General features: G+C 46.1%; 2 protein-coding genes and 1 non-coding gene across 3 annotated transcripts; 1 reads left to right on the forward strand and 2 right to left on the reverse strand.

Annotated features, from left to right (window-relative positions):
* Positions 1–653: 653 nt before the first annotated feature.
* On the reverse strand, positions 654–8147 carry SPMAP1 (sperm microtubule associated protein 1). Its single transcript, XM_035135945.2, has 3 exons — positions 5526–8147; positions 4352–4451; positions 654–863 (listed from the first exon to the last, which is right to left on the reverse strand). Exons 1-3 carry the CDS (start codon positions 5730–5732, stop codon positions 706–708), a joined length of 465 nt encoding a protein of 154 aa, XP_034991836.1. The 5' UTR covers positions 5733–8147; the 3' UTR covers positions 654–705.
* A 161-nt stretch (positions 8148–8308) lies between these two features.
* On the reverse strand, positions 8309–13784 carry RPL23 (ribosomal protein L23). Its single transcript, XM_035136569.2, has 5 exons — positions 13695–13784; positions 11798–11881; positions 10806–10934; positions 9659–9772; positions 8309–8438 (listed from the first exon to the last, which is right to left on the reverse strand). The coding sequence occupies exons 1-5, from the start codon at positions 13705–13707 to the stop codon at positions 8356–8358; spliced, it is 423 nt and encodes a 140-aa protein (XP_034992460.1). The 5' UTR covers positions 13708–13784; the 3' UTR covers positions 8309–8355.
* Positions 13785–14882: 1098 nt separating this feature from the next.
* On the forward strand, positions 14883–14954 carry TRNAC-GCA (transfer RNA cysteine (anticodon GCA)). The gene has a single exon. It is a non-coding gene; the product is annotated as a tRNA-Cys (tRNA).
* Positions 14955–14985: the final 31 nt, after the last annotated feature.

The following is a 14985-nucleotide window of genomic DNA, read 5'->3' on the forward strand; positions in this document are numbered from 1 at the left end:
TCCTTTTACTGTACTGTATTTATTTTTCCCAATTTGAACTATAAAATGGTGGTTTTCTTGAGTCAAAATGAGAGTACCCCTAAGCTTTTTTAAAGAAAAACCCCACTAAATATAAATATAACATAATATCTGCCCATATGATTTCCGGTACATGGACTTTTATTGGAATTTTACTTTTATTGTAATGCTGCCTTTTAAAATGGTGTGCTAGAGGGGGTCCTGCTTTGAGCCCCTTCCCCTGTCTCAGCCCTGATAAGAAGGCTTTTTTTGTCCCAGCATCCAGTTTCCAACAGTGGAGGGGAACCACACAAGCAGGGCATACTGCTACCCTCTTGAAATGACCGTGCTGCAAGATGTGGACTCCCTCCATGCAGACTGAAGGTGCAAAAAAACCCTATTTCTTAAAGCTACAACAGTCTCTGCCGCGTCTCAATTCTCCAAAGGAACACAGGCCCTGCCTGGGTGAGTGCCTGGAACACCCCCCCCCCCGGGCCCTTGCCCGCGCTCGGCAGAGAGGGGGGGGAGGCACCCAACCTTTGTAACATTATTCTTCCTCCCCCCCCCCCAAACACAGAAGCGCACACACAATGTTCATCTAAATAAATTAAAAGTATATATTTTTATTAATTTGGAGAAATCAAGATAATAGTCAACAAATGGAGAGTGTGATTAGAGGACGGCAGTGAAGAAATCCTATGCTACGCTTCAATGGATGGGGAAACATGTGACTTCGCCAAAGCAAGAGGAACGGGCGCGGAGATCAGGTGTGTTGCGGCGGTATCCGTAACGTCCATTGAACCCTTTCACCGGCTTTACGTCCATCAAGTGCCAATAGTGGCCAGCCACTTGCTGCGGAGAGTGACCTGTATGTGGGGAGAGGGGGAGAAAGTAATTCTTTATTACCCTTGTGGTAAGAAAATTCCTCTAATTCCCTTATGGGGTTTCCAGAGCCTGTATAGAGTCCCTCCCCGGTCGGAGAGAAAGCAGGGGCCAACCAGAGAATCTTGAAAGCAAAGCGGCTGGTAGGCCTGATCTTCATTTAAAAGGAAATAAACTGTTGCAACAGGGTCACCACACGCAGGACAGAGAAGAACCCTGAACAATGGTGCGCAAGACCCTATAATGGCATTTGGAATTGCCCACGCTGTACCCCAAGACCACCCCCCCCCCAAACATCATACATACATCACAGGAGGAGGCTGTCTTCAGCAGAAATTTGAGAGTGTTGCTTCTCTCCTGTCTGCCAGGGTACCTGATATTGCCTTACTTGGTTGCATTTTCTGGGTAGCCTGGCTATCCAGGTGACGGTAAATACTTTAGTACAGTAAATACTAAATTTACTGAATCTCTTGCACATATTGAGTTTGCTCAGCTTAACGGATACAGTGAAACCTCGGTTTTCAAGCATCTCGGACATTTCGGAAAGCCAAACGCCAAAAACCTGGAAGTAATTGTTTCTGTTTTTGAATGCGCATCGGAAGTCGAACGGCTTCCGCTGCATGTTTTTCCTTTTTCTCAGTGGATTTTGCCAACCGCCCATTGCTCCTCGGTTTTCAGACATTTCAGAAGTCGAACGGTCATTTTTTACCCCAGACCTCTCACACTGTTTATGTTATCTGCAAATGCCATTTCGATAAGAGACATCAAGCTGCTGACAGGATCGGTCCCACAAGTCCCTGCATCAGAGACCTTCAGGTTATCTTGCCCTCCTAAGGTAAGAGGTCGTAACATCCTTTGTGTGTAGCCAAAGGTGAATGCTGCCGTTGGGCTAAGGATGTTTAGCTGCCCTTGGGTTATAGCAAAGAAGGTGACATGGGTGGCGCTGTGGTCTAAACCACTGAGCCTCTTGGGCTTGCTGATCAGAACGTCGGCAGTTCGAATCCCCACAATGGGGTGAGCTCCTGTTGCTCTGTCCCAGCTCCTGCCTACCTAGCAGTTCGAAAACATGCCAGTGCAAGTAGATAAATAGGTACTGCTGTGGTGGGAAGGTAAACAGTGTTTCCGTGCACTCTGGTTTCCATCACGGTGTTCCGTTGCGGTTAAGCCATGCTGGCCACATGACCTGGAAAACTGTCTGTGGACAAACGCCAGCTCCCTCGGCCTGAAAGCGAGATGAGTGCTGTACCCCATAGTTGCCTTTGACAAGTCCAGGGGTCCTTTGCAGTTCAAGGGGACTGTTTTCTGATTGAGTTCATATAGGACTTTAGGCTAATTTTGAACTAGTTTTGTAGCCAAGAGGCTGAGCCAGGAGAGGTTGCATCCATTAGGGAGAATGGGGCTCTGAGTCAGCCTCCACCTGCCTGCCTTGATACTTATGACCTCTCCAAATAGCTGGCAGCTTCCTCCTCTAGCTTTCCACTTGTAGATCTCAGGGAGGAGGGTGGGGTCAAAGATAGGATTAGTTGGCTCTGTCCTGCTGTTGAGCAAGACCTCCTCCATGCTTGCTTTAACCGAAACAAGACTAATGCCACCTTGAACCAAAACGGACACCCTTTTGAGAATCATGCTGAAATGCAAGCTCAAGGAACAGGAAAAAAAGGACAATGACTGCAAGGACAAAGGTGCAAGGGCATGACCTTTAAAGAGGGGTATAAACAGGAAAATGTATCGCTAGCCGAGGTGAGAAACATCTGTATTTGCAGTTAAAATGGCAGCAAGACTGTATCGGCGGGCGTCTTGCATGTCTAAGTTACATGACTATAAAAATTGTGTGCAAACAGAGATTGGGGTTCAGCCTCTGAATCTCTGATCACTTGCTGTAATCTTTCCTGCTCAAGCAAGAAACAGAATTTTGCTTTTGCAGATTCCTTGGGTGTCACTTGTCGTTGCTAGCGAGTAAAGCAGGCACCCCCAAACTGCGGCCCTCCAGATGTTTTGGCCTACAACTCCCATCATCCCTAGCTAACAGGACCAGTGGTCAGGGAACATGGGAATTGTAGTCCAAAACATCTGGAGGGCCGAAGTTTGGGGATGCTTGGAGTAAAGGATTTGTCTGTGTGAAAGACCTTAGGTGGGGTTTTCCCACATTGCCAGGGAACTGTGAGAATTGTCATTCTATGAAGGGAATAGGGCAGGCATCCCCAAACTGCGGCCCTCCAGATGTTTTGGCCTACAACTCCCATCATCCCTAGCTAACAGGACCAGTGGTCAGGGAACATGGGAATTGTAGTCCAAAACATCTGGAGGGCCGAAGTTTGGGGATGCCTGGAATAGGGGTTAAGCGCGCTTAACAAACTACAATTCCCATGATTCCATGGGGGGCGGGAAGCCATGATTGGTTTACAAACTTAATCCATTCCAGAAGTCTGTCCTTAAACCAAGGTGTTCTGGAAACCAAGGCGTGCTTTCCCAAAGCAGCGGGGGACTTAATTTACAAATGGAACACACTCAACATGTTCTGCTTTCCAAGGCAAAGTTCACAAACCAAAAAAAAACTACTTCTGGGTTTGCAGCGTTCTTAATCCAAGTTGTTCATAACCATAGCTGCCAAGTTATCCCTTTTTTAAAGGGATTTTCCCTTATGCTGAATAGGCTTCCTCACGAGAAAAGGGAAAACTTGGCAGCTATGTCATAAACTAAGCCAGGCATCCCCAAACTGCGGCCCTCCAGATGTTTTGGCCTACAACTCCCATGATCCCTAGCTAACAGGACCAGTGGTCGGGGAAGATGGGAATTGTAGTCCAAAACATCTGGAGGGCCACAGTTTGGAGATGCCTGAACTAAGCTGTTCTTAAACCAAGGTACCACTGTACTGCTTTAAATGTATCGCATGGTGAAAATGGTAAAGGGACCCCTGACCATTAGGTCCAGTCGTGACGGACTCTGGGGTTGCGCGCTCATCTCACATTATTGGCCGAGGGAGCCGGCGTATAGCTTCCAGGTCATGTGGCCAGCATGACAAAGCCGCTTCTGGCAAACCAGAGCAGCACATGGAAACGCCGTTTACCTTTCCCGCTGTAGCGGTTCCTATTTATCTACTTGCATTTTGACGTGCTTTCGAACTGCTAGGTTGGCAGGAGCTGGGACCGAGCAACGGGAGCTCACCCCGTCACAGGGATTCGAACTGCCGACCTTCTGATCAGCAAGCCCTAGGCTCAGTGGTTTAACCACAGCGCCACCTGGGTCCCTTATATCGCATGGATGTGGCCTAAATTAAGTTGTTTCTGCAGCATCAAACACAGCTTCAAAAGCCTTTGATTGCCACAATGAAATAGGGGGAAACAGCTCCAAGGAGGTAGAGAGAAAGAGAGGGAGGGAGGGAGGGAGGGAGGGAGGGAGGGAGGGAGGGAGGGAGGGAGGGACGCAGGGAAATGAAACACAGGCATAGGAAAAGGCACAGGATTTCTCTCACCTGCCCCGGCCCAATTTCTCCTGTTCAAGTACCTCTGTCCTGGCCCATAGATATGAAAATAATCTACTATCCAGCCATCCCTCGAGGTACCTCCGCGGGTCTGTAACAAGCAAAAGCAATTAAAAAAATATTAATGATGCTGCTTAGCATTTTAGTACCAGCAACGTGCTAGGGGCTGTACGGAACTCGTTTTTTAAAAAAGCCCTTCTAGTTAAGATATTTTTGGGCGCGGCGAAGCGATTAAATTTGTGGGGCGGGGAAGGAGGGGTCTTTTCAACTTTTCACATTGCCCAGCATGTTCCTTTTCCCTTTTCCTAATGTAATTGGGGCTGATGTCATAGGGGCATGCAGTGCATACAGTGAGGTCATAGAGGCAGCTGTGACATCAAGCAGCAAAAGCCGATACATTCCAAGAAAGGGAAGTCCAAATATAGAAGATGTTGAAGATTTCACACACCTCTTCTGAACACCCATGCTATAGGCTCCTTCTGAACACCTATAGACACCTAGTATAGAAGATGCACAGCCTATCTATCTTTTGGAAACATCCCAAGGTCTTTTAAGTAGGACACAATTTATTCTTTTGAAGTAGGGCATGGTTCAGGTGTTTGAAGTGCTGAATGGATTGGAATCTGGCTGGACACTTAAAAAAGAGCTTGACAGGGGCATGACAGACACTTTGTACTAACGTAAAGCTATTCTAATGCCTCCAGAAGCAACCTAGATTTAGAATAATTGAAAAGGCAACAATGGATTTTACTAGCCTAATGGGCAAAACAGTAACGTCTGTATGGCTAAGCACTTCAGACGCCGATCCAGCCTTTTATTAACTCCCTCCAAGGCAGGTGAACCCACACACCACTCCAAGAGCAATGGATTCTATCACTATACACTTTCAAAAGTTGCACAATGCTTTGCATTCTCAATTAAATTGCAGCACATGGCAACCCACCCCCTACCACTGCAGAAGCAGACACTTTGCACAGCCAAGGAAAGCATAGCAGCACACTATTATGGGATGGAGGAGTTGGCCTGGCTGGAAAACTCCAAGTGGGCACAAACTAAGAGCAAGTTTCTACGGCAAATTGTCCTGCAGAATCGCAAGTCAGCAGATCCCGCGGTACCTGTGTGATTGTCGGCAGAGTTGGTTTCATTATCCTAGAGAGGCACTTACCTGTTCTGTCTTCTTCAGCACAGATTTGACCACTGGGGATGAGAAGTAGCTGGCCGCGTGGATGTCCAGCTGAGCATTATAAGGAGGCAAGGCAGACCACAGCCTGGGCAGGAGATTGGTGTAGCTGCTTGCTATAGTGTCTACGGCCACACCATCGAGGATGAATTCCTTTTGCCTTTGCAGGCATCGCCGTGTGACACAAGTCATGTTTTGTCAGAGGCAAGAGAAAAAGCCGCTGGTCACTATCCCCAGCTGTACCACTTTCCCTGTCGCCTCCCCAGCAACTTTCACTATTTCCTGACCACACAATCGGTGTCACTGTGATGCTGTCAGCATAGACAATTGCCTCCTAACAACCAAGAGGTTGCCAACAGGTTGTTAGGCTTGAGATGACTCATCTCAGGCATGGATGGTATGTCTTGATCGATTAAGGTGGGGGGAGGATAATCCTTTCCAGTGGAACAGAAGAGTTGGAAGGGACCCTGAGGGTCATCTAATCCACCCCTCTGCAGTTCAGAAATTCTGCCCAGAGCCTTCCCTGGGTGGGCTCGAACCACCAACCTTCTGGTTAACAGATGCACTGACCCATTGCACATAAATGTCTTTATTTTAAATCCTCTCATTTCATTAATGAACCTACCCTCAAAAAAATGGGCCATGGGAGTTGGAATTTCTCTAATACATAATAAAAATCTTTTAACAAAACGCTCAAGATCTTGAGTAATATTTATATGCCGTGAAAAAATATATTCTTTTCTGCTCCATTTCTTAGCTGCTTCTTTCTTCAGCTGTGAGCCATCTGCATGCACAGCAAGGTACATATTTATTTTTAAGGACTTCACATACATACTTGGGAGAACTCAAATGTAGACATCACATTCTGAGCTCAGTAATTCACCCTGCCTTATTTGTGCTGGAGAATTGTGGGCATGATGCCCTCAGACACCTCCCTTGGCAACTCCCAAGGTCCCCTGTCCCTTCAAATTTCATACATTTTCCCTAAAATAGGCTTTTCTCTTGTGGGTGCTACCTGCTAGTCGAATAGTTTGGTGGTGTAGGCTTATTGCCTGTTGGTGGGAGGTTATCATTGTGCTATTCTTGCGAAACTGCTATTTTGCGGCGCCCAGCAGAGTTCTTTAAATTCCTAAACGTGCTCCTTAGTCCAGCAGGTTTGGCAATCCCTGACACACACAAATAAAAGTAGAGAATTCTGATATTCTCCCATGGCTGTACTGAACAAAGTTCTTATTGCGAAGAACCTACTCCCAACAGGGTGCAAGGAGTACCGGTACATTAAAAAGTACACATCCCACTAAATAATCACTACAGGATTATCTAGCGCAGGCTTCCACAAACTCGGCCCTCCAGATGTTTTTGGTCTACAACTCCCATGATCCCTAGCTAACAGGACCAGTGTTAAGGGATGATGGAAATTGTAGTCTCAAAACATCTGGAGCAGGCACCCCCAAACTTCGGCCCTCCAGATGTTTTGGACTACAATTCCCATCTTCCCCGACCACTGGACCTGTTAGCTAGGGATCATGGGAGTTGTAGGCCAAAACATCTGGAGGGCCGCAGTTTGGGGATGCCTGATCTGGAGGGCCGAGTTTGAGGAAGCTTGATCTAGTGGTTTGTCATTATTTATTTTACGGCTTAAAAATATTTTAACTCTCTTTTGTTTTGCCCAGAGTTAAAATAGGACAGTACAAGCATAGAAAAAACCTACCCAAGTCTCTATCCCGTACGGACTAAAAGTTAAACTTTAAATACTTTCAGCAACACCTTTGGAACTTCAAAGTTTAAAATATTTTAATTCTACTATCCTTGCTCAGGAACTGATACAGGTATAACTGCATAATTAACATGAATGGTTAGCAAAATAAAAAAATTCCTTCAGTAGCACCTTAAAGACCAACTAAGTTTATATTTTAGTATGAGCTTTCGTGTGCATGCACACTTCTTCAGATACGCACACTTCTTCAGATACTTCTTCAGATATGCACACTTCTTCAGATACTTCTTCAGATAAATATAAACTTAGTTGGTCTTTAAGGTGCTACTGAAGGAATTTTTTTATTTTGCTTCGACTCAGACCAACACGGCTACCTACCTGTAACTAGATGAATGGTTAGGTTCTCAACTTGTTAAAAAGGAATAAATAGTACAGAAAGATATTCCAAAAGATCACAGACGAGATGCAGAAGAGCACTGGGCATGATACAGACTGGTGTAATGCCAAAGGCCAACCAGCATTGATACTTGCGCAAGCTGGGAAATTACCACAGAGTATGCTTATTCAACTGGTTCCAAGTACCCATAACTGGATCACAGGCTTGGCTTACAGGTGGGCTAACCTTCCTCAGAAGACTGATATTAAGGCTCTAGGGTGTAGGACACAAGCCCAAATCCTAGTGTTTTCTGGCAAGCAGATGAATTGCAAGGAAGTTGCATGAAAGCATAATTTCACTGAACTGGGAACACATAGCAGGAAAGTTAAAAACAAAATATCCAAGAGGGATGACCCGTTACTGGACAAGTGAAAGGCCAACAGTCGAGAAAAGCTGTCCTTGTGAAGCTTTCATACTATTTATTGCATTTACACCAGGGAACACAAGGCACACATAGGGGCGCTCCAATTTATTCCACCAACCCTTTGAGATAAGATTGGGCTGGGAGAGTGATTGACTCAAGCTTTTTTGTCCAATGCTTCTTCTGTCTTCAGGAGCCAATAAGCCAACTCACAGAAACACCCTACACGAATTGTGAAGTTGCTACAAGTCAGCGAGTTTGCTACAACCACTTTTTTATTGGACTTTTTTACAAGACAGGTTTATGCAATGCTGCCAGCGTTGGAGGCAATCCTGGGCCACAGATCTGCACATTCCTTGGCTACGGGGCCTGTGATAGCAGAGCCTGGAGGGGGCAAAAATGGTAAAAAACAGTAACTATTAAGCACCGGCAAAGGAATTCCTATGAAACATATTTACTGAACTTGTATTTAATAAATTAGTCTTGGGAAGAAGTCATTAACACACTCGCATGGCGGCTTCAGCTGCAAAGCCAAACCTGAAGCAATCAATTCACAATACAGTACAGGATAGTCGACTCACAATTTGCACTCTTTTTACTTGCGCGATTGCAGCTTTATGGCTGGCCAGGTACAATTGCACAAATTAAACGCACGCAAGGGGGAGAGCTTAAAAGCTCTTTCCATGCTGGGTTTTCTCAGTGCAGAAAGAGCTTTTAAGTCAGGGGTAGGCAACCTAAGGCCCGTGGGCTGGATATGGCCCAATCGTCTTCTCAATCCAGCCCATGGATGGTCCGGGAATCAGCGTGTTTTTACATGAGTAGAATGTGTCCTTTTATTGAAAATGCATCTCTGGGTTATTTGTGGGGCATCAGAATTTGTTCCATCCCCCCCAAAAAAATAGTCCGGCCCCCCACAAGGTCTGAGGGATGGTGGACCGGCCCAAGGGGGGGGGGGAAGAGGCCCACTGACTTCAGCAAGGTAGGGATGGTCACAAGGGGGCAGTACCGGGCTTGTCCTGATTACAGTACAGTAATACCTCGGGTTACGAACGCGATCCGTTCAGGATCGCAGTTCGTAACCCGAATAGTTCGCAAACCGAACGCGATGGGCGCCGCCATTTTGCGCATGCGCAAAGCGCGCGATCGCGTGCGCGCGGCGAAAACGCTTCCGGGTTTGCGCAGTTCGTAACCCGAACTGTTCGCAAACCGAGGTGGTCGTAACCCGAGGTACGCCTGTACAGGCGTACCTCGGTTTACGTACCGCTCGGGTTACGAACTCCGCAAACCCGGAAGTGTTTTCGACGCGCGCGTGTCCCGCGCATGTGCAGAAGCGGCGCGCGCGCTTTGCGCATAGCGCAAAAATCGCAAAAAACGCTTTGTGCATGCACAGAAGCACGCGCTCGGTTTGTGACCTTTTCGGGTTACGAACTGCGACCCGGAACGGATCGTGTTCGTAACCCGAGGTACTACTGTATATGCAATTTCAGCTTCGTGTGCAAACCCTCAGAACGCAATCCCTGCCCCAAGCCAGTTGCAAGCCTACTGTGGCTTTTGCAGGGGGCACAGGACTCTTTTGGCTTCCTACCCCAAGTCAGCAACCATACCTTTCATTTCCCCTTTGTTGTTTACTATGACCCCCGCATTGTCTTCAAAGTACAAAAACACCCCGTCTTTTCTCCTATATGATTTCCGTTGACGAATCACAACTGCCGGATGCACTGCAGAAAGGAAGAGAAATTCAGTACAAGCTGCCGAATAAAGAATATGCAGCACAGGTACACCACAAACCTTGGGCTTAAACTCAAAGGTAATATGCACCCTCCTAAACATCAATTTCCTTAGGGTTCTATAGAAGAGTTTGTATTTGATATCCCTAAGGATATAACCCCAAAGCGGCTAACATTTTCCTTTCCTTTCCTCCTCCACAACAAACACTCAGTGAGGTGAGTGGGGCTGAGAGACTTCAGAGAAGTGTGACTAGCCCAAGGTCACCCAGCAGCTGCATGTGGAGGAGCGGAGACGCGAACCCGGTTCCCCAGATTACGAGTCTACCGCTCTTAACCACTACACCACACTGGCTATATATGTGAAATATATATATATATGATAGTATATGTGTATGGATTATATAGGCTTACGCCTACCATTTATTTCAATGAAAATAAGAGGTACATAAGTTTCGGTAGATCTAGCCTTGACTCTGAAGCACGATTTCTAATGGACAGGACATCAATGCCCAGCATATTACTTAGCTTTAAACTACAGGACACAATTCACCTTTTCTTGCAGCAAAATGTTTTGGTTTTTTTTAGTGCAGCATAGATTTGGCTCTGGGCATAGCATCCAACACTAACAAGAGAATCGACTTGCCCTCTGGGAGACCAACACACACACACACACACACACACACACACACACACACTGTGTGTATGCAATTAATTGTACATTGCATGACCAGACATTATGCTCCTAGGTAGTATTGAAGGATCTACTTAGCTAGAAACAAATCTGCTTAATTGTGAACAACAGCCAATTTATGCGCATCTTGGAAACATATGAATTAGAACATAATTTAGGTCAAATATTTTCCATGATTTTAAAATGACTGCATTCCATCTCTCATCAACACAATTAAGGTCACAACACTGTTCTCCCTTATGATCAGCTATTTTCTCACTACCCATAGTCCCAATGCAATTAACACAGTAAGGGGGCTTCAAATCCATGAATCCAGCTTCCTCCATCACCCACCTTTCTTCCTGAGCTCTGGTTTGCCTTTCTTGACAGTAGCCATTACCATGTCTCCAACGCCAGCAGCTGGCAGCCTATTCAGGCGCCCCTTAATCCCTTTCACAGAGATGATGTATAGATTTTTGGCCCCTACAAAGGAAACAAGAATCATCATTCTATTCACCCCGAGCCACGGTTAAAGAGACTTCCTCTTCAAGTATATGTGACACAACTGATTGAAGCAAACCAGCACAAGCTGTCACCTCACCCAAAAGTTGTGCTATTGCTGTACCCTTCTACGACAACTCCCTGGGCCACGGGAAAGCAGACCCAACAAGTGCTTTTCAGAAGGGAAAACCTGCTGCTTCTGCCCAGAATTACAATTTTCGATGAGCATTGCTGTTTAAGAGTCAGAAATGAATAAAGGCCGCTCCTTCTCACAAATTCAGAATGGAAAGAGATCAAGGCAAAGGAATTCACTTTCACCCCTCTCTCCCCAGCTAGGATCAAGAATCCATAGATCACCCTTCGTGGAACCCCAGACCGTGATATGCCACCATTCTGATTGAATAAAATGCCAGCCAACCTAAGAAGAATAGTAAGTTGCATGCTGATGCTTGCAACCCAAAATTTGAAGGTAAGCTAGTACTTAGATTGGCTGATGCTAGGGGTTGGAACTCACCTATCGGGGGGGGGGGGGGGAGACTGAATCACTAGCTCATCTAGCTCAGTATTTCTCTACAATGACTGGCAGCATTGATTGGCACCAGAATCCCAAGCCTGCTGGCCTTCTCATTCCAGCTGGAGATGCCACACATTGAACATAGGACCTTTTACATGCAAATGATAGGTTGTACCAAAAGAAGAACACTCGCTCCTTTCCACAGTTGCACAACAAAATTTTAAAAGAAGCAACAAAACTTCAGCACCGCAATGTTTCTCGTAATACAGCTTAAAAAAAAAACACAAGTGGGGTGTACTGTATTAATATATATTTTTCAGCTTAAACATACCAGTGTTGTCTGCGCAGTTTATAACAGCTCCCACAGGGAGACCAAGCGAGATGCGAAATTTCGCACCAGATGAACCACCACGTCCTGTTATGGAGACAGGGATGAAAGACAGAGTTAGCCAAGACGAGCCACCTATGCAATGTCTACCACTTTTAAGGTCTGCTTCGCTTCTCCCAAAACAGTGAAGGGTTTTCTCTCCACCCACAAGCCCCTTTTCTACACAAAACCACTCTTTCATCACCGCTGCCATGTCCAACTATTGTCTTGTTCAGCTCCAATAAACTGTACTGGTCTATTAAAATGAAGTAAACGACGAGTTTTAAAGAGTGATGCGCAAAACCTAAGCAGTTTCAAGCATGGCTACTTAAAACCTAGATAATTAATTTTAATAGGTGAAAACTTTCAGCTCTTCAAGACGAAGGAAATAAAAGAAAGCCTGGTACATATCTCACACCACCCAGGGAAACCCACCCTGTTTACCAGCTATGGGGAACTGGTGTGCTCCTCCAGATTTTGTGGAATACAATCTCTGTCACTCCTGGTGATTTGCCACACTGGCTGAAGATGATCACGGGAGTCCAATAATGTTCCGAGGGCCACAAGTTTCTATACCTGATCCAGCCACTACGTATTTTAACATGCAATAAACAAGATTAAGGCTTACTGCTCCTGGATGATAAACATGATAGTATTGCATGCCTCTTCTTTCTAATTATTATATTATATATATATATTAACAGCACCAACAATTGACACAGAATTGTAGCGCTGGGAAGGATCCTGAGGGTCATAAAGTCCAACCCCTGCCAATGCAGGAATCTTTCGCCCAATGAGCGGCTTGAACCCACGACTGCCTGTTCCTTATACTGTAGAATATAGGCCTCTGCCTTTTGGTGCTTACAATCTGAAATTCCACAGAAGAGAAAATAAAGGAAGGGGACTGGAAGTAGCAGAAAACAGGGGAAGAATTATTTTTTAATAAAAAACTGTAGTTTTAACTACGATAGAGGGGGTGAAATGGCTGCTGAATGATACTGACAATTTTACAACTTACAAAGCTGCTTTGGCGGCTAGGAAGACTAGGGCAAAGAATTTAGATAAATTAGCCATTAATTGTAAAGGGGGCTCTTGAGATCTAATTTACACAGTTCACAAGACTCTCCTCTTATTTTATTTGTCCTTATACCAAAGGTTTCTGTTAGATTTGGTTGTGGTTTTATTCTGTATTAAGCGTCTGCTGATGTTTTGGATGATGTCACGGCCCTTGGCTGGCACCATAAAAGCTAGATTTTTTGAATTAACTTATGTGTTGTTGTTTTTAAAAAATAACTATACATGCTTAAGCTCAGTTACGGGATAAACCAGAGCAGGGCAGAAGACCAGGCGACCTTATTCTCGGAAGAGAATTCAGCACCCCACATACTAAAAGCGCTCTAGAAGTTACGAATCCTGCCCAAGTCTTCCTCTTAGGCCTATACCCAAGTACACGTATATTGAGCGCATGTCCTTCCTCTGCTTCCTTCTCCTTCTCCTCCTCCATTCTTCTCCCCCAGGGAAATGTATTTTTGCTCGCTAACTCTGTACAGCTTCACCGGCGCGGACACGTTTCGGCACCCTATTCATGACAGCACGTCAGGATGCAACTCAAGCCCCTGAACGCGTGTTTGCTAAGGGTGCCAGCAAGCACCCTCTTTCCCACCCGACCGAACGCTTCCCTTGGATTTCCAGGGTTCCCTTCCCCCCACCCCACGGTGTTCCACGCGGAAATACCCAGCCGCCGTGGCAGCCAAGGTCCCCACGCGCGCAACCCGCGACCAGGTGACTCCTTATCCCCGCCGTGGCGCCGGGATGGAGACGGATTCCGCGCCACCCGCAGCCCCGGCTCAGCAGGCCTCACCTCGTTTAGACATCTTGGACGGTCGGCGGAAAAAATGAAAAGGAAGCGCAAGGCCTGCCGGGAGAGTTAGTAGTTTTTCCTCGGGAGGCGCCCCTCTCACGTGACGGCGGAGGCGGAAATCAAAAAGCGCCGGCCGCAGCGCCACCTAGGGATCGTTTAACTGCAGCCGCTCTTCCCCTGCAAACCCAATTCTGTTTCTCCGCGTGGTTTACTTGGAAGCAAGCGAACGCACCGCTAACTTCAATGGGCGCTGCTCCCTTGTAGCCGAACAGAACCGTGCAGCCTTAAAAAAAAGGGCTTGAACTGAAATGGAAGATTGTTTTGATTGATTGATTGATTGTAAACCGAGGGCGGTTGTTGGGCTAGATGACCGACTCTACAAATCTACTATTTTTGCGGTTTCATAATTTAAGTGATGTTAGTCGTTTTGCAAGCCGCCGCCACCCGCGAGCATGTGCAGAGTGACTTTCCATCATCGCCGAGGAACTGCGGTTCATCCCCCAAATGTTCCAGAGCTGCCAAAGCAATTCCACGTTGTCCCGAGACTTTGGGACAACACATGAATGGATAAAAGTATTTGATCGCTTCTCTGAGCATCTGAATCATAAAGTGGGAAGTGACCCGGCGCAGGGCTCATCTAGTCCAACCCCCTGCAATGCAGGAATATTTTGCCCGAGGCGGGATTCGAACCCAAGACCCAGAGTTTAAGACTCTCACGCTCTACCCAGGGAGCGACCCGTAGTTTTCATTCCAATGCATCCCAAAGCGGATTACGAGAAACAAACAACAACACTATTAACAAGTGCATCGCAAGTACAACATTGATCATAATATAACCAACAAATTACCAGTGAAACAATTCACAGCCTATCTATAAAACGCTGCTAACAAACCAGCAATTGTTAAACATAAATAAAGCTTTCACCTTTTTTTTAAAAAGTATCTTAAATTGGAAATCAGTTGTTTCCCAGTGACTAATTGTCTTAAGTTTGGAGACCGTAACCAGCTTTTGTTGTAACCGAACTAACGTTTAGCAGCAATTCTTTGACATTTGGTGCGCCGGTGTTTTGCATACTCTGGCATTAGAGGGCGTTTCTCTGATAAATCTCCGTTAATCCCTTTTGGAAAGAAAGACGCGATTTTCGACTTTGGTTTCCTTACGTTGATATCCAGCGTGTTGCCGGAAGAGGGGGTATAGCTCAGTGGTAGAGCATTTGACTGCAGATCAAGAGGTCCCTGGTTCAAATCCGGGTGCCCCCTTGGACTGATTTTTTTTTTGTTCCTTTGATTG

This window comes from Zootoca vivipara, chromosome 13, assembly GCF_963506605.1.
Source record: "Zootoca vivipara chromosome 13, rZooViv1.1, whole genome shotgun sequence".
NCBI classification, from domain to species: Eukaryota; Metazoa; Chordata; class Lepidosauria; order Squamata; family Lacertidae; genus Zootoca; species Zootoca vivipara.

Coding starts and splice junctions, on each gene's coding strand:
- RPL23 (XM_035136569.2), bottom strand. Junction 9,773..10,805: donor ACCAGAGCTCAGGAAGAAAG/GTGGGTGATGGA, acceptor TCCTTTCTGCAG/TGCATCCGGCAGTTGTGATT. Junction 8,439..9,658: donor CAACAAAGGGGAAATGAAAG/GTATGGTTGCTG, acceptor TGCCCCCTCCAG/GCTCTGCTATCACAGGCCCC.
- SPMAP1 (XM_035135945.2), bottom strand. CDS start 5,732: ATGACTTGTGTCACACGGCGATGCCTGCAAAGGCAAAAGGAATTCATC. Junction 4,452..5,525: donor TGCTGAAGAAGACAGAACAG/GTAAGTGCCTCT, acceptor TGCTTGTTACAG/ACCCGCGGAGGTACCTCGAG. Junction 864..4,351: donor GAGAAATTGGGCCGGGGCAG/GTGAGAGAAATC, acceptor CCCCACATACAG/GTCACTCTCCGCAGCAAGTG.